At 36.1% G+C, this 23,139-nt stretch overlaps 1 protein-coding gene and 1 long non-coding RNA gene across 5 annotated transcripts; one reads left to right on the top strand and one right to left on the bottom strand.

The window, feature by feature from the left end:
- The first annotated feature begins 4,969 nt into the window (after positions 1–4,969).
- On the top strand, positions 4,970–9,704 carry LOC122306854. Its single transcript, XR_006241556.1, has 2 exons — positions 4,970–9,025; positions 9,132–9,704. It is a non-coding gene; the product is annotated as an uncharacterized LOC122306854 (long non-coding RNA).
- Positions 9,705–12,946: 3,242 nt separating this feature from the next.
- Positions 12,947–21,744, bottom strand: LOC122306901. 4 transcript variants are annotated; one of them, XM_043119465.1, is made up of 11 exons: positions 21,421–21,744; positions 20,005–20,416; positions 19,697–19,827; positions 18,022–19,603; positions 17,486–17,931; positions 17,218–17,342; positions 15,240–17,015; positions 14,868–14,916; positions 14,479–14,729; positions 14,075–14,182; positions 12,947–13,681 (listed from the first exon to the last, which is right to left on the bottom strand). In XM_043119465.1, the coding sequence occupies exons 2-11, from the start codon at positions 20,195–20,197 to the stop codon at positions 13,450–13,452; spliced, it is 4,893 nt and encodes a 1,630-aa protein (XP_042975399.1). In that variant the 5' UTR covers positions 20,198–20,416; positions 21,421–21,744; the 3' UTR covers positions 12,947–13,449. The 4 variants fall into 4 exon arrangements, with proteins under 4 accessions (XP_042975399.1, XP_042975398.1, XP_042975397.1 ...); XM_043119464.1 differs by having other exon boundaries at positions 18,022–19,827; positions 21,523–21,744; XM_043119463.1 differs by having other exon boundaries at positions 18,022–19,827; positions 20,005–20,406.
- Positions 21,745–23,139: the final 1,395 nt, after the last annotated feature.

Consider the following 23,139-nt stretch of genomic DNA (forward strand, 5'->3'; position numbering starts at 1 on the left):
CATTTAAAAGATGTTGATGCTTCCTCTCAATAATTGAATTTTGTTGAGGGGTTTCAACACAAGAGGTTTGATGGATAATTCCTTTTGAACGGAAAAATTCCCTCATTTGGAGTTCTAAGCCATTATCTATTCTTATATACTTTATTTTATGTTGAAACTGTATATGGACCAGATTGTAAAAAACTGTAAGAATATGTTTAACCTCACATTTGCATTTCATCAAGTATACCTAAGTTGATCTAGAATGATCATCAACAATTGTTAAAAAAAATACTTGAAGCCGTCATGAGTAGGTATTAAAAAAAGACCCCATATATCACGATGGATTAGATTGAAAGAAGAACTAGGTTGGTAAGAATGAATTGGAAATGATAAGCGTTTCTGTTTTGTTAAAGGACACACTGTACAATGAGGTTCATGTACAAACTTATTTGAAATGAAATTTGGAATTGACTTTGAAAGAGCTAACAATCTTGATGAGGATGGATGGCCTAGTCTATTATGCCACAGTTGTGAAGTAGAATCAGATGTGGAATTTACAAAGGAAACAACTGAATTTGTACCAGTTGAAGATTGATGCTGGAAATATAGACCAGCCACTTTTCTACCCTTCTCAATCATCTTCCATGGGGTAGGGCCCAGTATATAACAAATCTTAGGCAAGAAAATAAAGCAAAAATTTTGATAAGATGTAAGTCTAGTCACTAAAAGAAGATTATATGCAAAACTAGATACACATAATACATCATTCAAAACTAAGCCATTTGATAAATGGACAGTCCAAAGATGTGTTACTGTAACATTTTCTCCATTTGGTAGTTTAACAAATGTATTAAGAACTTTTGTAATTGTGGTGAAAAAGGTTATAGAATGAATGATATGGTCTGTAGCACTTGTATTTATGATCCAAGTGCTAGAAACTGATTTTGAATTATCATTTTTCATAGAAGAAAAACTTGAATGGCAATTTTTTTTACCTGAAACGAGAGGCAAATTATTTGGCTTAGATATGACATCAATCGCCTGATGGTTGATTTTTGGTGGTTCAATTGATTGTGGCCGAATTAATGCAAGTAGTTATTGATACTCTTCTTGAGAGAAAGACATACAATTTTAATCAATTGGTGTACTCGAGGGTTGAGCCATGACTTGGTTTGTTGATGAAACTTTTCCTCTTTGTTTGAAAGATGGAGGATATCCATGTAGTTTGTAGCATTTGTCTACTGTGTGATTGGTCATTCCACAGTGAGTGCACAAAACCTTCTCTCTAATGTACTAATATTTTCTAGGATTGATATTTGAGCCTTCAATTATTTTATTCATGAATGTAACATTAGGTTCGAAACCTACTCTCCCCATGGAACCAACTTCTCTTTGTTTATCTTCTCGAATGACAAAAAAGAAAACTTTGGTAATTGATGGTAAAGGTTCTAATAATAGAATCTGACACCTAACATGTGCAAATTCCTCATTCAATCCCATAAGAAACATGATTACATGTTGACGCTGTTGATATTCTACAAACAGACGTGCAGCATTACAGGTGCAAAGTTTATATGCTCCACATGTACAATTAAGCATCTGGCTATAGTTCATAAGCTCATCCCACAAACATTTGAACTTTCGATAATAAACACTCACCGAGGTCTGATCTTGAGATAAAGAAGAGAGTTTCTTTTGCAATTGGAAAATTCATGGTCCATTACCTTGAGAGAACTGATTTTTCAACTCATTCCACATTTCTTTAGCCGTTCTTGCATAGACAATGGTTTCCCCAATCTCTCTAGACACAAAGTTGAGGATCCATGATAACACCATGCTATTACAATGATCCCATTTATCATACGATGAATATGTTTCAACAGGCTGAGTAATTGCACCATTGACGAAACCTATTTTATTCTTGGCCTTCAATGCCATTATCATTGATCTACACCAGCTATTGTAGTTATCCCCGATAAGAATATTAGAAACCAAAATTGAACTAGGCAAATCTCCATTTTGGAGATTATACGGACTAGAATCTTCTGTAGCTAATGAAACAAAAACAGAAGTTGTTTCCATTCTTGCAGTGGAGAGAGGAACCCTAGGGTTTCATCTCTGATACCATGAAACAACTTCAACCAAGAAGATAAAGATCGAAGAAGAGATAAAAAATACTTCTGAATTATTCAATGTATACAATACATCAAGTTACCTCCTATTTATACAAGATGCAAAAAACTGACTCTCAGTTAAAAGGCTAAAAACATAAAGGTAAAGTAACTAAATGTCTATTTGCAGTAAAGGACTGAAATGTAAATTTACAACTTAACAATATTTACAATAAATTGAGCTAGTTTCATACTTGGTGGAATGGGGGGAAAAAGAAAAATATTTAATATCTGAAAAAAGAAAAAATATGTTCAGCCACACCATGAAAGTCAAGAGTAGAAAAAAAATGAGAAGAGTGTGAATATAGGGCAAGGTCATCATGTGCTTTGAGGCATTTTGGGTGCTGATTCTTTTATTCATGGTTATTGAATTAAAAGTTACAATAAATTGTCAATGCATGTGGAAGGGTTTGTACCCTTTAATTGGGAGACTGATTGAGTCTTACATTGAAAAGTGAAGTATAATTGGCTCAAATGCTATCAGCTTGGTAAAACCATTCTAATGTTTTTTTGCCTTTTTTCTGCTTAATATTTTTTTCAATCTCTGAAGGCTTTTTGGCTTCTAATTATATACAATGAATTAAGGATGGGCACATGATCATGAACAAGCCATTGCATTACTCCAAACAAAGTAAAGGTCGAAGTAAAAAAATTAAATGAATCAACGTTTAAGATCAAGTAGTAATTTATTATTATTATTATTATTATTATTATTATTATTATTAAGCAGCAGTTAGCTCCTCATTGTTTGGCCTATTAGATCATTGGGAGAGAAAAAAAAATGTGAACATTAGTTGGTGTTGGAATTTGGAAGTTAGCAAGGAGCTGCATGCATTTCATGAAGTTGGCATCAATAATTTTGAGCTGTCCTTGCTGTAGACTTATCACGAAAGTAGTTCTTTAGTTTACAAGGGATACATTGAAAGTAGCAAGTGATTGATAGCCTAAAAGTTCAGCTTTCTCCAAGAAAAGCTTTCAGTGATCATTTATGGTAACTCTATAGAATCTTTAGTACTACACAACTTCTCTTCTATTTAATTAACTATTTTTGTAGCTATATTTATTTGGATTGCTTCTTGTTGCCATAAACATGCTCTAGTGTAGATATGACTTTGTGCTCTTGTGTACTTAATTAATTTGATGCATATTTGAATGCTTGCAGGTTTCAATTTTGAAAGGCATTCTTGCCAGTTTGTTACATTTCTTTTATTTTCTGGTTGCATTTTTTTTTGTTGTTGTATTTTTGTATTGCTTTTTAACTTGTTATATTTAACATTTGAAATTCGTAAATTGTATATAGGGAAAAGCAATATGTCAATTCTTCATATGGACATATATATACTTCAACTGGTAGAGGAAAAAAGTCATATAAGAGAGAATGCAGTTCGAAAAATGGAGGATGATTTACTTTTGCGCGAGTATGAAAAATTAAAGATAAACTAATTGAAAGAGAGAATGCTCTTCACAAGAAATAGGAGAAAATTAGAAAGCAGATCCTAGAGAATAAATGTGCACGTATATTATTATGTGTGTTGTATGTGTTATCAATAGTAATAGTTTGTGGTTGGTTTGGACTATAGATGTATCTGTTACTGTTAATTGTAAAATGAATGGTTCGGACTATGTATTTAACGGATATTATGAATGCATGAATGAACCATTTATTCATGAAAATCTCTTTAGTTCGAAACATATAGAGCCTATTTATATAATACCCGTTTCTTCCTCATAGCAATATTGCCTTTATCCAACATGAAATGACACTCGAATAAGTTGAATTAAATACAAAGTGAGATGTTTCCACCTTGGTCCAACATGACAAAACAAACCAACATAAACATGATTAGAACTGAACAGGATTTTCCATTCAAAATAAAAAATGAAGTAAATCATTTCAACACAAGCAAGCAAACTGGGCACAAAAAATTATGCCGTAATTACATTTCAAAAGCTGCAAGTCCTTGGGTTCACAGATATCATTCCCTTCTCATAACAACAGTGAAGTAAATCATGTTCATGATCTGTCCGTAACATGTGTATCCCCCTACATATTACACCAACACAACAGAAATCCTGAATGAACTTCTCAGCTACAACAAATATGCATGCTACAACTTGCAAATCATATTCTTTACAATAAATTCTAAGTTTTACATCAAAGAGTCTCACACCCACAACATATTTCAACCCAACACCCAAAATACAATAAGCTACAACTTGCAAACAACATTCTTTACAAACCCATCAACGCTTTACATTAAAGAGCTCACACACACGGCATATTTTATCACAACACCCAAAATACAACAAACTACAACTTCACAATAACATTATTTTCAATAAATTATCACAACAACCAAAATACAACAAATCACACCTCCTCATTGCCCAATGGCGGTAGTTGTGTGACAGTACTACACTGTGTTTTAACAACAAAATCATCAACGTTAGCACCAAATTGAGCTTCAATATCTCACCATAATGTGAGATTCATCATCAAATATGTTTTTGCAAGTCTAAATTTCAAACAAACAAAATACACATCTATTAGAAAGGAATGTGATCATAAATTACCATCAAATGAAAGGTATGGAGATTTCTTCTAATGTTGTTGCACTATATATATCATGCGGAATAAACCCTGAGAGAGAATATAAATCTACCCGAAAGATCTCTAGTTTGGAACAATCCCTACTCCATCCCCATAGATTACATACCACTAACTACTGCTACACCATTTCTTTCTGCTGTGTTTTTGAGTACTAGAGATAAAAATAAAAATAAAAATCAAATCCTTCTATGTTGCTATGTTTTTTAATACTATTGTGGTTTTGAGTAATACAAAAGAAAAAAAAATCAAATCCTTCTATCTCAAGCATCAACATTTTAATCCACCTCCAGCTTCCACATTGCAGAGAGAAAAAAAAAAATCAAATCCTTCTAAATAAAGCTACGATTTTGTATGAGGAAAACCCAAACAATTATAATCTACCATATTTACATTTTAGCTTTTGTTCTATATGAAGTTTATATTTTTGTTCTTTTGTTTGGCTAAAGAACAGAAGTTAAAATGTAAATGTAATCCTTTGACGTCGTGCGATTGCGATTGAGGAATACATCCCATTCCACACATACGTGCAATTGCAAATAGGGCCCAAAAAAATCCCGTTTTGCAAATAGAGAGAGAGAGAGAGAGAGAGAGAGAGAGAGAGAGAGAACCTTGGACTTGTTTGTGGCACCTAAATGCTGCGATCTATGCCTACGCAGAGGAGGGAGAACGTAGGCAGGGGAGGGAAAACAATTTTAAGGGGTATTTTCTAGGAGGAAAAGTCTGAATGCAGGCACAACGCGCACCCATTGAGCACTGCAGCTGACGTGGATTAATAAAACGCCTCGTTTTGGTTTGTATCCATCTTCATTATAAATGAAACGCCTCGTTTTGGTTTGTTATAGAGCGGGAAGTGAGTCTCTTCGTTTTCACTTGGTTTCAGAATTGAAATTCTTCCCCCTTTCTATCGGCTTCACACTTTTCCGAAAGAAACCCACCACACTCAGTATCGCCGAAGCTGACTGAAGAATCCCCCCACACTCATCGCCAAAGCTAACTGACGAAGAAGATCGAGAAGTTTACAGGTAGTTTTTTTTTTTTTCATTTCGATCGCATTTCTAGTCTGATGATATATCTTCGATCTTTTCAATCTATTCGATCTATTATAGATTATATATATTGTAGTTTTCTGTCTTCATTTCGATTGTTGTTGGTCCTGAAATGTTATTGCAGACGAGATTGATTGTTGGGGAAACCCTAAATCAGGCTTTTCACAGATTAATAGGTCTCAATCTCTTTCTCTCTTGCTTTATGTTATGTTATTCGATCGTTTCTATCGGCTTTCCAATTCCATCTAGTTTTTAGTTCTTACATTGTAAGAAAGAAAGGAAAAAAAAAAAGAGAGGCTAAGAAACATCTAAAATTTAATGTGTGGTGGTATTGTTAGTTCTTATGTTGTAGATGATTCTATACAATAGGTCATTTTACATGAAAGAAAAGAAAAGGCAGGCCACAGCAAATCTTTTCAAAACAAAGAACCATTCTCATTCAGAATTGGTAACTTTGTTAGCCCAAGTTTTTTGGTCTGTTTTACCCCAATCTTGTTATTTGTAGTGAAATTTCATACTTGTTCTTAAAAAGCTTCAGTCCAACCATTTATCCTGACTATATTTAGATCCAGTTTGTGATTTCTGCTTTTCCAAACATTTATTCAGTATATATTTGCATGAAACCAGGTTTTCAAATGAAATCTTGGTCATTGACTTGGTAATTGAGCTGTTAGGCCAAGTGTTTTGGGTTGTTTTACCCCAATCTTGTTATTTTTAGTGGAATTTCATACTTGTTCTTAAAAAGCTTCAGTCCAACCATTTATCCTGACTATATTTAGATCCAGTTTGTGATTTCTGCTCTCCCAAACATGTATTCAGTATATATTTGCATCAAACCAGGTTTTGAAATGAAATCTTGGTCATTGACTTGGTAATTGAGCTGTTAGGCCAAGTGTTTTGGGCTGTTTTACCCCAATCTTGTTATTTCTAGTGGAATTTCATACTTGATCTTAAAAAGCTTCAAAACAACCATTTATCTTGACTATATTTAGATCCAGTTTGTGATTTCTGCTTTCCCAAACATGTATTTAGTATATATTTGCATGAAACCAGGTTTTCAAATGAAATCTTGGTCATTGACTTGGTAATTGAGCTGTTAGGCCAAGTTTTTTGGTCTGTTTTACCCCAATCTTGTTATTTCTAGTGGAATTTCATACTTGATCTTAAAAAGCTTCAGTCCAACCATTTATCCTGACCATATTTAAATCGAGTTTGTGATTTTTGCTTGCCCAAACATGTATTCAGTATATATTTGCATGAAACCAGGTTTTCAAATGAAATCTTGGTCATTGACACGGTAATTGAGCTGTTAGGCCAAGTTTTTTGGTCTGTTTTACCCCAATCTTGTTATTTCTAGTGGAATTTCATACTTGTTCTTAAAAAGCTTCAGTCCAACCATATATCCTGACTATATTTAGATCCAGTTTGTGATTTCTGCTTTTCCAAACATGTATTCAGTATATATTTGCATGAAACCAGGTTTTCAAATGAAATCTTGGTCATTGACATGGTAATTGAGCTGTTAGGCCAAGTTTTTTGGTCTGTTTTACCCCAATCTTGTTATTTCTAGTGGAATTTCCCTCTTGTTCTTAAAAAGCTTCAGTCCTCTCCATTTGTCAATTTGCCATTTTGTTCAATGAACTCTATCTTTTGCTCAATTTTTGTGTGAATAACCCGCTCCTCCTCTCCCCCCTTACTCAATATTTTGGTCTTGGGATGGGGCTTGTTTTGACTACAGGGCAGGTTATTATATATTATGGATGATGAGGCATCTCATGTTCCTATTTGAACCCCTAACCAACATCTCACATCTCAATACACAGGAGCAAGTCTACGGAAAATCTAAGAGAAAGAGAGGCCTTGATTTGTTTCAAAGTCTGAAATTGTATTTGATTCTTCTCAAGTACAATAGAAGACTCCCTCTACTCCCTTCCTCTTTCTCTGACTTTTTCTGGTCACTTTTGAAACTTGACTTCAACCTCTTGGTTTTCTGAGTTTGTCACATATTCCACACTACTCCTGACACAACAAACACATTATTGAGTAAACCAGTTTGTCCACCAAAATGATTAGTCGACAGAAAGAATAAATCAGAGATACTTTAAACAAAGTTGGCTTTTAGATTTATGAAAAACGTAAACTTTATTGCAAATTTTATTATTAAAATATCACAAATGTTGTTAATATCATACCATCAATCTAAAAATTTCATATAATTTTTAATTCTTCAACATTATCCACACACACACATATGAGTCTAATTATAAAGGATAGTAGTTTTGTTAACATTAATTTTTTGACAGGTAAAAGTAGAAAATATTATTAACATTATAACATGTGACAAATTAATTTTGTCATTGATAGAGACTATTCAACTAGCAAAAGTGCTGGGAAATCAATTTGATAGGTTGCAACATATAGTCTCTGAATTTCTGTTTGTCAAGAAAGAAAGAAAACCCCTGCCACATATCTTACTACTTCAAAAGGTAATCTGGAAAAAATGCCCAATGATGATCATTCCCTTATTCTTGGGCATATGACAGTGAATTTATTTCCTTCAATCAACTGCACTTAGGTTCCTTTTGTTAGATCTTTTATTACTTGCAAATACCACTAAGTAAAAGTGTTGGGAAAGAAAGACTCAAGGTTCAAACTTGCTAGGTTGCTAAATTAATCTCTGATATGCTACTGAGAGAGAGAAAGAAAACCAACCAGAGCTCTAACGAGACTTCTTCTTCCTTGCTGTAACATGCAGATCCAACCACTAAGTAAAAGTCTCAGGTTTTCCAGTTTTTATAATTTTTGCAGAATTAAAGTGAGAAATTCGCAGTTTCATGAGAATGAGAATTGATTGTATTCCACTCAAGATGTATGTATTCCACTTGCTAAGACATGGTCGTCAGTTGTTTTTTGTTGGATCTAATGCATGCTTTGACTTGGTGATAAACCAACTAGTTAAAAAATTACTTCACCACAACATAAATCAGTATATGAAATCATCAATTTTTTTGCTGGATCTGTATACTCCATAGTTACTTGGGAACATGATGAGTAAAGAAAAGGTATCATCGTCGATTTCATCATCCTCTATTGTTAATCATACATTGGAAAACAACCCTTTGTGCACTTGTGGATCACCCGATTCACTTAGAATATCTAATACGCGGCGAAATCCGGGCCGAGCATTCTTTGGGTGTTCAAACTACAATATGAAGGTACAAAAATTTTGGTCCTTCACTTTAACTTATGGCAGGTTTGACACAACAAAATACATTAATTTTATTCTCACAAAATATGCTTCTCGTTTGTTTGTTTATACAGGGGTTACCACATTGCAAATTTTTTAAATGTGCAGATAGCGGTCAGGAAAGAGAACAAGAACTTCTGAAAATTGAAACTGATCTGTTAAGGAAGAAGGATGAGCTTTAGAAAACACAGGAGGAGTTTCAGAAAACACGAGAAGAGCTTCAACAATTAGAGGAAAAGGTTCATAAAACTATGAAATAAGTTCGACATTGGATGGAAGAGGTTCGTAAAAGAGAGGGCGAAATTGTCAAGATGGAGTTGGAAGTTCGGCGTCAACGCACACATCTGCGTATATGTTGGGCAATTTTAATATTACTTTATTTGTTGTATGTACGATCATATTGAACACCCGTAAAGCTGAAATTTTTTGTACTTTTCTGAACACTTGCGAATCAGAAAAGAGTAGTAGTTATGGAAATGCCTACAATTTTGTATTAAATATATGTACAATACTTTGGAACTTGTGGGACAACACGTGAAAAAGTAGGCAATGTGTATATCTGAACTTTTGCTATGCAAAGTGGATGTAATCTTTTGCAAATTGTCCAGGGACTGGCCTTGCCAATGCATATAGTTCATATAAACAGACCTATCATGTCTGGTTGTTAATCAAAAAAACCAATTTATGAATTTACATTATACTATACAAATCTTAGTTCAAACCTGAACTGCGTATACAGACAGGGGACCTATTTTGGTATGACGAGTCTCATTAATTTTGCGATACCTGAAAATTGCCCCTTGTTAATCCTGCCAAGCACTCAATTTGGGCATTCAAGCATAAGGCAGTAATGTCCAACGTCATTACTTGGCCAACCTAAAAACAGTGCAAATTTTGGCAGGTTCCATTTATAACTGGAGTTTTCATGCCTGATCAAAAGAAAAATTATATCCTGTAAATTGACAATATTAGAGAATCATGTAAAATATGCTTAACCGCCCGATCATGTTAGTTTTATGTATCAAATCTGTTGAAGCCAAGAAAACTAAAAAAAAGTCTAACGTAAAGAGCAGCATCATTCAAGTAAAAAAATACATAATAGTTCTAACTAATGAAAAACAGGGAGTAGAAAAATGACCATAAATTTTTCTACTCCCTGTTTGTGCATCCATTACAACTTCGTGTTCAAACCTGTGGTAATATGAGAACATACAACAGCCGATGCTCTCGTTTAACTACAACTAATTACAACTTGAAAAACTACCCATCAAAAAATCATTAAATGCGAACTTCCACCCATAATTACATAATTAAAACAGCTCCACTAATGTTGCAATACACAACCCATCAAAAAATCATTACATGCCTACTTCCAACATCAAGTAATAATTACAACAACTTCACTAATGTTGCAAGACACGTACTATCAAAAAATCATTACATGCCTACTTCCAACATCAAGTAATAATTACAACAACTTCACTAATGTTGCAAAACACGTGCTATCAAAAAATCATTACATGCCTACTTCCAACATCAAGTAATAATTACAACAACTTCACTAATGTTGCAAAACACGTACTATCAAAAAATCACTACTTTACGACCAACATGAATTTATTCACTACTTTATAAATAAACTCAACACGAATTTCCTCTTTTCATGTTCTGAAGCACCACAACAAGTGATTTTTTGCCTGCACATGAGAATAAATTCTAACATCATCCGAAAATGCAGCACGTTGGTTCCTAATAATACCCCTAAGACCATGTATAACACGTCTGTAATGTTTCTGAGATATGAGGGCCGATTATCTCACTACTTTCTACTTGACTAATCAACTATTATAAACTGTATAATCCCTATGGAATCCAAAGTTAGGAAAAATTACCTTGTATTCCAACAAACCTCCGACCCTCACTCTGGCCTCAATCTCCCCTATTTTCAGGATACCAACCAACGCAGCCTCAACCCCCTCTTCTTCTACTGGTTTCCTCGATCAGCAGCTATGTACACTATATTTGCTTGTAAACCAAAATAAATAACACTTTGTAAGGTAAAGGAAAACACCACCTCGTTATACAAGAGTAAAAAACTGGTGAAAAGTTACATGGTTGTTTTCAAATAAACAAGAAAACTAAAAATACCTTTTCGGGAAGCACATTTTTACATGTGAAACTCGAATGCTAGGTCAGATTCTCCTTCTCAGACTACCATCTACTCTAATGGTAGAAAATGCATCGGAACAGAGACCACTTCAGGAACCTATCAAAAAAACAGAGACCACTTGATGATCAAAATAGAAAAAGTGAGAGATAGATGAAAGTAGAGTTAACTGATGGAGTACTTCTATATGTAGGGTTGGTCGCCTCATTGAAATTGGTGGAAGAGATTTGTAAATGGACATGCGTCGTCGGGGAAGAAGCTCTCGCAGGGACACGGGACGAAACGCTGAAGCTTCTCATGGAAGCTACTTTCGCATTTCCCTCTTTTTCTCATTTCCGATCTTTTTTTTTTCTTTTTTTTTTCTCACTTGCCACGTCAACTTTCGTCCACAGTTTCGTCCGCCATGTGCCTGCATATAGAAGTACTCTTTCTAGGATGAGATGATTTGGGATTTTGAGAGGGTGGGGGGCTGGCTAAGGCACGTGGGGGTGGGTGGATAAAACGCACATTTTGATAAGAAATTAAAATAAATCCACCTCATTTTGGTGTATGGTGTCAGGAGAAATAAAGGCCCAAGAGTAGAATTACTAATAATCATAACCACATGCAAGAGTTATCACACCTCTCAACCATAAAATTCAAATTGAGTCAATAAAAATTAAATTTGGCATGGATTGTAAACTTGTGAGTTGATTTCAAACTATCTCATTTTATATAATTATTATAATTTTTTTAAGTAAAAGACATAATAAAAAATTCAAATTTTTTAAATTTTAAAATAAAATTAATATTAAAAAATTATAATATAACAATATTTTATTTCATTTTTAATAAAATTTATCATTCGGAATGCTGAGATGCTACATCGCATTAGGCAAAAAGTACAAGCCACGTGTGTTGATCGGGTTGGGCATGATGACAAAATCAGTGCTCCCTTCGAAAATGGAACACTTCCCAACACCCATTTGTCAGCAAAAATTGTTCGGTCGTCTAAAAGCTTATCTTCTTCCTATTAAAGATCCAAACGCGAATTTCACCATTTGCGACTTTCCTTCTTCTCGGGTTTGTTTCAGATTTCTCGTGTCTGAGTTCCACCATTTCAATTTAAGATCTTGTAATTCCTGCTTTGGAATCTCATCTTTGACTTTCTATCCATGTGATTTCCTTGAATTTTTGGCTCCAAAATCATATACATCTTACTCAGAAAGACCCGGCTCTAAGTTTAGCTGTACCCATTTTGTTTTTCATTCCATTTATTATTATTATTGTTGTTGTTTGTGTCTGCTTTTACTTTTCTATGTTACTGCACTCTCCCAATCATGAGCCAATCAGATATTGCAGCTACATACGGACAGAAAGACAGACATGAGACAGCAGAAGACAGACAGCGTGGACAAACAAACATAAAAAAATGTTAATTAAGAAGATCACAAAACATCTGACGTGTCCAGGCAACTTTCATTCAAGTTTTAGGGGAGAATTGATAGACAATCAAGTATTTTGATTTCTTCCAACCAACAAAAATACAAAGCTTTTATTCGACAAAAAGAGATCCCTTGTCTCTTCCTCCACATCACATGTAAATGCTCTTTTTGTGACTTTGAGGTGGGACACAGAATCAACGTCCGAAAACCATGTACTCTTCAAAGAAAAAACAAATGGGTTGTCATGGAAGCTTCTGCATTCTTTTTCAGAGATTATATAAAAAAGAAAAGGAATGAATAAAATATTACAACCAGGTACACCTCTCCACATATTTTATTGACTATCTATCTTCGAGAAGCCAACTATTCAGAGTAGATCCAATCTGAAAAGGGGAAAACAATACGGGAAAAAGGAGGAAAACACCAAAACCATAGCTAAACCGATATTCCTATAACTTATTTATTATATATGTAACTTGAGACTAGAGAAACATCCATAGCAACGATCCTCTTGCTATTATATGAAAAGACCACTTGGGGCGCTACCTATTCTCCTTGGAAATCCATCAAAATTTACAGGAAATACTATGTACTCTCTCAAAAATGATAACAATCAACCTCAGTTCAAGATTGAACAAGCTACCTTGTTACTTGTGGTTGAGTTGCTTTGCATACCATCAAGAAATGCTCTTCTTTCAATGTGTCAGCATATACGCAGATGAAAGAGATCATTTGTGGGATATGGACGGGACAAGGAATGTATAACGGTTCAATTGGGAAGGGCATTGTTCAATTTGATAATCACAGTGAAAGGCATTGTAACCCCTCCGGTAGATTCCTAGGTATTGGATGTGCAATGACATATCTCTGGGGATTGGGTTTTGGTGCAGGGGTAACAGTACTGGAAGAAGAAGAGTTTCCAGAGGAATCTGCTTGCCGGATGTGGAATTTAGCAAAGCGGTTAATGACAGAAAACTTTTCCATTTCCTGGCATTCCACTCTTACGTCTAAAATGGATGCTGCCTTGTCCAATCTGCATCATCAAGTGAAATGCATTAAAACAGGATGCAATTATTTTCTTTTTCTTTTAGCAAGTGGCTAAATCTGTTTTCTCTTTTTCTTTCAGCCTGTGTAAAATAAGGAAAATATCCCAACGTGTAGGACCCATCCATTTTTCCCCCTTTTTCTTATATTTGCTTCCCTGTTTTCAATTTTCCTGTGATGAGGCATGTTATTTTGGTTTCATAAGCAGTAAAATAAACACCCTGGGAATGGAGCAAGTTGCTGATCTTCTGGCATGAGCAAATGGTTGTGATACATACAAGCTTGTAACCGCGTTAAGCACATACTTGCAAGAATGATTTGAGATTCCATTGATGCTGAAAGTGATAAAATCAGTTAACTAATGGCACAATTTGTTTCATACCTGAGTAAGCCAATTTCCAACTTCTTTGCTCTATTGCTGAAGTCTTTTACAACTTCTGAAAAGGACTGGTCATCAACAGGCTCAAAAGCTTTGAGCTGTTCTGAAATCCTGAACATATATTTACAGATGGAAGTTATCTTTCCAGAGACTTAGAATGAAGTTCTTTCAAAACATTTATGATATTCCAGTATAACAAACCCATGCATTGACTCTCCCACTTGCATGCTTAACAGATAGGATTTGACTTTGTAGTTCAATTTTAGAGTGTCCCCATGATACCTTTATTTTTTTCCTTTGGTTTTTGCACAACACACACTAGACTCCCCCCATCTCTTTTCCCTTCATGAAAAAATTTCCTATATTTCAGAAAAGAAGCATAAAAAATCAATAATAACAATACTTACAAGGTGTTGTTATTCAGCGGTACATCCAAAAAACGATTAATTGTGCAAGAGGTCAGGCTACATGCATCTCCTAGTGATAATTTGGCAACAGAGTATGCCAGAGTATCATATTGCGAAACAGCCCTTGCTGAGAGAATGGACATTGGTGCAGGGCAAAACAATTGCTGCATAAGCTGTGATGTCATGATAAGCCTTTTCTTCGATTGAAACATTGACAGCCGATCTTCAACCAATTCAGCCTCATCTTCCACCTGCCATTGGAACTGATTGCTATTACAACCATTGTCGATACCTAGATTTAAGACAATACTTAATTTTTTGACAAGTAGATATAAGACAAACTTAGATGATAAACTTTTGATATATAAACCATCCTAGGAGAATCAAACCTTCTCAATCAATCGATTTGTGGCTTTTGCCCAGTCATGTTCTGCAACACTGCAAAAGCAAATGCACTTGTAAGCATTTACAAAATGAAAAGGGAAGTAGCCAGTGTGATACATAACTGATAATAGCTTTAAATAAAATTAAGTAAATTGTGAAAATATACAAGTTAGATTAGAAATATTATTATCTTGTATTGACCACCAATATGAAGTGGTGACTATAATGCTCCACACCATCCAAGAATAAATTGAGAGGAATATTAAGAATTTTCTAGCCAATCAGTTCTTTCTTTCATTCCATCTTCCAAGGAATAAAATGGTTAAATAAGGAATCAAAGCAGTAATAATCAAACAACGGGCCACAATGACAAGCACCTGATATTTTGAACCCTTTGAGAACCTTGTGTTACTTCTTTGCACCATGGTAGAAGCCCAGATGTTGCAGCTTTCCGTTTTTTTGGTCTCACATTCGCCATGCATTGATTTGTACCATCCGAAGGCAACAAATAAGGGGCTGAAAGAGATTCACTAGCATCAGCAGCATCTATTCGTCCCCCAGAAGAAACTATATCCAAATTCTGGGAAGGCTTCCAGAGAGAGAACTGTCCTGCAGCAGTCTTTACATGTCTTCCATCATATAACAGTGGCATCTGCACATGTCTGAAAGCCTCATACTGTTTAAACAATGAGGGTGACATGCACAAATTAATTTGGGGATGCCCAGCCTGATTTGATACCACGTTACTGGTAATAGATTGACTCAAAAAATCATTTTGACCAGTCGTGACCATCACTTGAGGCCTATCTAGAAGAGCAGGCTGTGATGAAGCTTTTATGCCAAAGTTTTCTCTTCCTTCTGTCAAGAAACTTTGCATTTTAGTGTCCCCAGATGGTGATGTGTTGGATGGGGATGCTGACATCAATCCAGTATCCAATTGGTTTCTGAACTTCGAATTCTCTTCATATGTTAGCTGTGGTGCATCAGTGGCAGCCACATGCTCAACATCTGAAACTCTCCTACTTGGATCAGTATCCACATTCTTCATTACCTGCACTTGGGGCAGTAGGGAGTAATTTGGATGAGAAACATGTGATAGTTTTAGAGAATGACCGATGGTTCCAATAATTCTTTCAGAGGGAGAAGGAACATTGTTGTCTTCATGCTGTATTCTATCGAGGTCCAGCTGGTGTGAATGAGCCAACAATGAGCCAGAGGCAAAAGCATCTGCATCAGAGATATTTCTAGGCAAACTATGAGTCTGTGAAGCATCATGTATCTCAGATGATTTTAGCATCTGAGATCTCCCTCCCTCTTGCTGACTAGCCCCATGTTCAAATCCTTGTGAATTCCTTGGAGACGTGCCAAATTCTGATGATCCATATCCAACTTTCTCAGGATTTTGGTCATTTATCCCCAGTGACACCAGTGAAGTTTCCCAGCAATTTGTTGACGGATCTATAGCCGGAACCTTAAGAGATTCTACAACAGAAGGACGTTGCTGAACTGGTACATTTGTCCATATGTTGTGCAGTCTCTCTGAAAATGAACCCTGCTGATGCATGCCTGACATAACAGGACGCTGAGAGGGAGCAAGGTCAAATGATGGGTATCTGCTAACTGTACCAGCCAATGTTGACTGTGAAGATGAACATGCCAGAGGTGCATTTGGCATGTCCTGCATTTGAAGCTGATTTCTTATATATGGAGGACTCGAGGTAAAAGCTGCAACCCCAGGCATATATAAAGACGAGGGGATGCTTGTCTGTCCTGAAATTCTTAATTTATTATCCCAATGTGATCTTTGAGATGATTCATGCAATGACGAACACGACTGAACAGATGGGTAAGCTAACCAGGTCTGGCTCTTCTCTATCTCAGAATTGGCTTGCCTGAAACCTAGATTACATTCTACTTCTGGCATATCCTGTGATGAGATGAAAGGGTTCATATTGGACAGCTGTTGAGATGCAGGAGCCAGTTTCATGGCGAAACCTTGACAAGCAGCTGACTGATTATACAAATGAGCAACAGATCTATCAGAAGTCTCTGTCTCAGACACCAATGAATCACAGGCTCTAGAGCCAAAATGAGGTATACTGCTGTTCTCCTCAGATTGGTCAACCTTATGAAGAAGCTCAAGCATATTTTCACTGCCATCATTTAGCCAGAAAGAGACTCATGAGACATACAAAATGAGTAGAGAACAACAAAGGCTGGTAAAATTTACAAGCAAAGAAAGGAATAGATTAGTAAAGGTTCGTGTGATAACGCAGTGAGATAACAATCAGTAGGCATAACAATGATTATATACAGCCCATGCATCCAAACTATCATTATTTCATAACCAACTACCTTGGAGCGGTAACTTTTTCAAAATGGGGATGAACGGATCTGCGAAAGGTCATAGATGGATCAAAGTCACCTCTAGAAGCTATCTCTGACACTTTTGAGTTTCCTTGATAATCCGTTAAATGTCCCTGTAACAGAAGATAAATGACATCATCAAGAAAGGAGAAAGACACAGCGAAAGTATCAGCAATGGATAAAGAAAACTATTATTCGCCTTATCCAAGGTCAAGGCACTGCTATGAACATTATTAATGAATTTGTGCTGTCGTACATGTTCTTGCTCTTGCCCACTAAATCCTTTCAAGCCATAATCGTCATAAGAGTTGTCGTTTTGGTAGCATTTCTGCAGCATCCCATCTGTTCCACCTCCTTTCTCAAGATAGTTATGCAAACCATAAGAACCATTACTCATCTGATGCTGGTTTTTATCCATGCTCTGATTTTCCTTGTTCCTAGATATATCAGCACTCTTAACATAATCAGCTTGATTATGTTGACCGGTTTCTTGAAAGGCCTTGGAAGGGCTTGAATTTGGCACAGCGGCAAAGTTAAATATTTGTGAATTTTCTCTGCTGCGCAGAGTACCATCCATGCCAGAGTGTACAGGCTCCAATCCTCTAGCTGGTCTAGAAAAATAACTTGCAACAGAATTATTATTGCTCTCCCGCAGACAATCATCAAAACTCCTCCCCTGGTATGTAGCTTCATTGATATCACCTGTTCAAAAATTCTCCAGTCAGTTCTCATTAATGTGAAAGCCTAAAAAGGAAATACTGAAATTAGCAGACCAACACATGATGCTCCTACCTTTTAGTTCACTGCATGGTTGGCTAAAATTGTTAATTGAGGCCATTCTTTGCTGATGGGAATTGCTTTCTGGGTGCTCAAAAATCTGACCACTCCATGCACTGTCCAATGACACAAGTGGTTGTACTGGTCGACGTCCTTCAATGGATGGTTTTTGTTTATGGCCACAATCAATCCACTCACCACTGTTTTTGGGAGACTTCCGAATTGATTCATGAGAATCATCCTGGGGCAGTGTATCTCTCTGCTCAATTGAGAACTGGACGCCTGGTTGATGAAATCCAGGGAAGCTAGAGCTCACACTAGACTCATTAAACACAGGAAAATGTCTTGAACTTAAGGAGGTAGTTCTCAGTAGGTTGCCATCAAGCCAACTTGATTGTTGCTTTTCACTATCCATAGCATTTGAAGGCTGATTATCAGTTGAGAGTTCTGAGTTCTGAAAACTTAAGCCACTCCACTCTTCCTGTAGCCCAGTATCACTACTAGAAGCTTCTGCGACTGCAGATTGCATAAGAGCACTCCAGCTTCCACTTTGAATAGCAGGAAATGCACTCGAATGGTCTGTTGGGTCCATTGTAATTCCAAAGCCTCCAGTGCCCATGTCAATGTGCCCGCCAAAAGAAGTGTCCCATATGTTATCATCCAGATTGTACAAAATCTTCTCTTCCATTGGATCTAGAGGAAACAAACCCTGAGAAGGGCCAAGCCGAATATTTTTCTGCTGCAAGGTTCCAGACCAACCAGCTCGCTCTGGCCTCCCATTAAATTCCGTTGGGGATGCATTCTTTTGCAGAGTACTCCCCAGTTGGAGATTGCTCGAAACAACAGTACTATTCAACCCCTGAACAGGAATCTGTCCAAACATATTGTTTCCCTGAAGTCTTTGTTTGGATATGAAACCTTCTTGGGGAAAGCAAACCTGCTCTGAAGAAACAGTAACCTGATCACCTACAAGGGGGTTACTGAAGCTTGATGATTGCATAATAGGCTTCTGTGCCTGAACACTAACCTTAGTCAACAAATTTGTAGAATCATGAGACATCCCGTAAAGATGGGAATATTCATTCATACCTCCTCTTGCACTAGCAATAGGAGTGCCGTATAAGGATACATCAAGCTGCTGAGAAGCGAGACCCATGGAATGCAAAGCCTGACCTTGATCTTGTGAAACTTCAACTCTGCTAGATACGCCTTGCACAGTGGGAGAGGGACCTTGCTGCATCCAGTTCATAAGCATGTGTGATGCATCATTAACAGGAGTTCCATTGATGACAGGTGAAATCTGAGCCCCAGCAGCCTGTTTAGTCATTGCAGAATTCTGCTGCCTAGAATCACCAAAGTGCTGAAGTTGTTGCTGCCTCTGAAGTTCTTGTAGCTGCTTGAACACAACGTGCTGCTGCAGCAACTGCATTTCATTGTACCCAGACTGCATTAGGTGAGTGTGTGGAGTATGTAGTTGTTGGCCCTTAACAAGCTGCTGTTTCCCTCCAACTAATTCCAAGTCGACGGAAGCTTCGGTAATTTCTGACCTTTCCGAATTCGTTGTTAGGGTGGGACTATCCCCAGAAACATTTTCCTGCTGTGGAATAAGGAAGGAAAGACATCTTGAAGTTATAGCCTGTGGATCATAAACTGTATTTTCACCCAAAACCTCTGACTGTCTTTGCCTTGCCTGGAATTTGTGGCATCCATGCATATCTTCATTTGAACTCAACTGTTGGCTTCTGGAGTAAATGTTGGAATACTCACGGTTTCGGTTAAAGGTCGCGCTCAAAGATTCACCACCATGCCTTTTCACAGAATCTGCAAATGCCAAAAGAAATGCAGTTTTTATAACAAAGAGCATGAAATGGCTGTTTCAAATTCCCATAAATGAATTTTAACTCAAATGCAGAGTGAAAAAACCTCGAACACTACACAGTGACAAAGCAGAGCCATGAAGGGATGAAGTATATCATAAATAATGGAAATGACTGATACCTAATTTTTTATGGTTGAAGCTTTTTACATCACAACTTGGAGCTACCCCAATCTGCCTCCATTTCCCAACCCATGGATTGCAGTTAAAGCCAGGCCAACTATCCTCGACAGCTTGAAATTGGTGCTGATCTAGGGAAGAGTTATCTGGCCCATATAACTTGTGGATCCTATCTTCAACTCCGTTACCAGGCATTAAAAAGCCAGCCACCAAGTTATACCAGGCCACTCCTCTTTTTTTCTGAAAGTGGTTTAGCCCATATATAACATCATCATGGCTCGAAACACCTCATACCCAAAATTACACGAGTAGGTATGCTTGATTTAATTCAAAAATAGCATCACATGTAAACCCCAAAATGAAAATTCTAAGGGAATTTATTCTGGCATCCTTCAGAACATCACCTGCAAAAGACTGTTGCAGTCGATAAATGAGAGACTAGAAATAATGCTTGATAATAGCTTGAAGAAGAGTAGCATATTTTGAACTGCTCCTAACACGAATATCAGTAAAATATACACGTTTAATTACTTTATGATAAAAAGAGGGAGACATCGTTTCGAACATGAAGAAAACACGTGTAAAAGGAAGTGCCACACTAGTACACTACCACAATATGAGATGAAAAATTACAATTTAACCGAGTTTATTCCATTTCTTTCAGCATGCTATAAAGATACAACACATTTTGGAAGCCACGCTGCAAATGACAGCCAATTGCGTCATCAACAAAATCAAAACTCCCATGCAACTATGCAAGTCCAAACACGATAGCATGCGATACGCTGACTGCCGAGAACAATTAATCTACCAAAAAGAAAAAACCCCAGAAAGACTCCAAAATTTCTTCACTTTATCAACATTTTAGTAACTAAGTGGATGTAGACAATCCAAATTTAAAATGTTAAATTTTAGACCCGGTTTCCATTGACAATGTCAATCACTCAAAAATTTTACCATACTTTCATGAGCAATTATAAAGTGAAAACTGATACCCACCATGAAGAAAAAAAAAAGAACGAAGGAAAACACTGGCGATCGTCGCCAAGACACAAAATTACTAAAATTTTAACAATATGATAGCTCCCGAAGCGAAGACAACACATCAAAAACAAAACGAACTTCAGTCTCTTCCATTTAGACTTAAAATACTATAATTCAGGCATAAGTGGAAATTTTTGAGTAAAATCACAAGCACAACCCTTTACCTCAGAACCTTGTAAGATACTTCTCACAAGGAGACACTGCCAGCTCAATTATTCACATAACATAAACAAATTAACCATGCACAAACATTTCCGAGCTAATTCAACAAAAACTCAAAGAAAGGAGAAAAAAAACACAAAATGAGGAAGGCTATTACTCTTTTTTCTTTCTACACTAGCCGAGCAACAAATAAGATGGGGGAGTAAAATTACTGAAAGGCCCGGAAGGACGAGGAATGAAGGAGGAGGTTCACTTGGTGCTCCGAGTCTGATCTAAGCTAAGAGAATTAGGGTTCTTCAACGGCGGGAACTTACGGCGTCGCTGCCGAAGGTACTTTTACAGGAGCTGATCAAAACCACAGCTATGTGAAGCTTAAATTTACAGTGCTTAAGCTCCAAGAAAAGGACGCAAATGGCTACCTCCTTAAGCTTTCTCTTTCTCCCACACTCCCTCTCCCTGTCACTTTCTCTAGGACATGCAGAAGGGTAAGAAAGTTCTGATTTTCAGACCAAAGCCGAAGATAAAGCGATCGAAACAGTAACGAGGAAATTAAAAATAAATACATATATTCATTTTTCAATGAAAAAAACGCAGCTTTAGGTTCGTCTCCAAACCTCAGGTTCGGCGTCAGGTTCTTCTGTCCGAAGCCAAACTAAGATTGAGATAGGTCCTGTGTTTCCCCGGTGCACGTACGCAATTGAACTCCATCCGTTGGATTAAGATATTTTACGATGGGTTGGGAGACTGGAGGGCCCTACGAGGGGCGAACGGGAGGAAAAGTGGCATGGGATTTGAGGATACCACGCGCCTTTTGACATGCGTGGACATGGTGCACATCGTTTTTCAAGTCACTTTTGGAGCTTTGCTTTTTTTTCTTTTTTCTTTTTTAAAAAACTGAAAATTGTAAATATTGCTTGGGATTTTTACAATTATTTGGGCTTTATTTATTTTCCCGCCGCCAGCTTAAGCAAATCAAGTTGAAATCAAGGGTGGCCGTTAACAAATCTCAACGGTGGCTACAATTTTGGGCTGGCTTGATTATCAGCCCACATTTTTTTTTTTTTTGAGTTTTGTTACATTGAAATAGAGTCATATATTAATTTATATATCAATATTAATTTTTTTATATTTAAAATTTAAGTTAACATTATTTTCAATAAAATTTACTTTTTGACCAATCACATTAAATTAATACACATATTAATACATAACTATACTTGTAATTAGATTTTTTTTTTTCGATGGTGCCCACTTGTCCAAATTTCCAATGTAACTTTTCTGACCAAGTTCAGAATATCAATTAAAAAATTAAATTATTATATTTTTAAATCGATATTCAGAACATACGATCTACATAATTTAAACGATAAGATTTAATTTATAAAATTAAAATTTTAATTTTTTTTAAATTAAATTATGTCCCGTAAATATGTTAGTAAGTGTCATGTCATCCAAATTGAATTATAAATAAGATTTTTCTTAAAAGATTAATATTTGCTATTAGCAGCTAATTGAGGAAAACATTGGATTTGGGTTATGAATTGGTGTTATGCCAATGATCCTATCGAGTTCAGAAGGATGGACAAAAATCCGTTTGCCAAAAAGAGAGGTTGGATAGGGGCTACCTAGTGTATACTATATATGGTTTTATGGTATTTCCTTTAATTATATGATTAATTTAGTGGTTAATAAAAATATAATCAAATCTTTATTTCATTACAAGACAAATAAATTTTTGTGATTAAAATTTTGTAATTAAAATGACTATTTTCGATAAAAACGTATTTATTTTTGTCGAAAATAATTATTTTAATTGTAAAATTTTGGTTATAAAAATTTATTTCTCTTATAATGTTTAATATTACGTCAACATGATCCAAACGAGTCTTAACCTTTATACGAAGAGCTATTTCTTTTGGGATCGGATTGAG

The sequence above is a fragment of the Carya illinoinensis genome, chromosome 4, assembly GCF_018687715.1.
Source record: "Carya illinoinensis cultivar Pawnee chromosome 4, C.illinoinensisPawnee_v1, whole genome shotgun sequence".
NCBI lineage: Eukaryota > Viridiplantae > Streptophyta > Magnoliopsida > Fagales > Juglandaceae > Carya > Carya illinoinensis.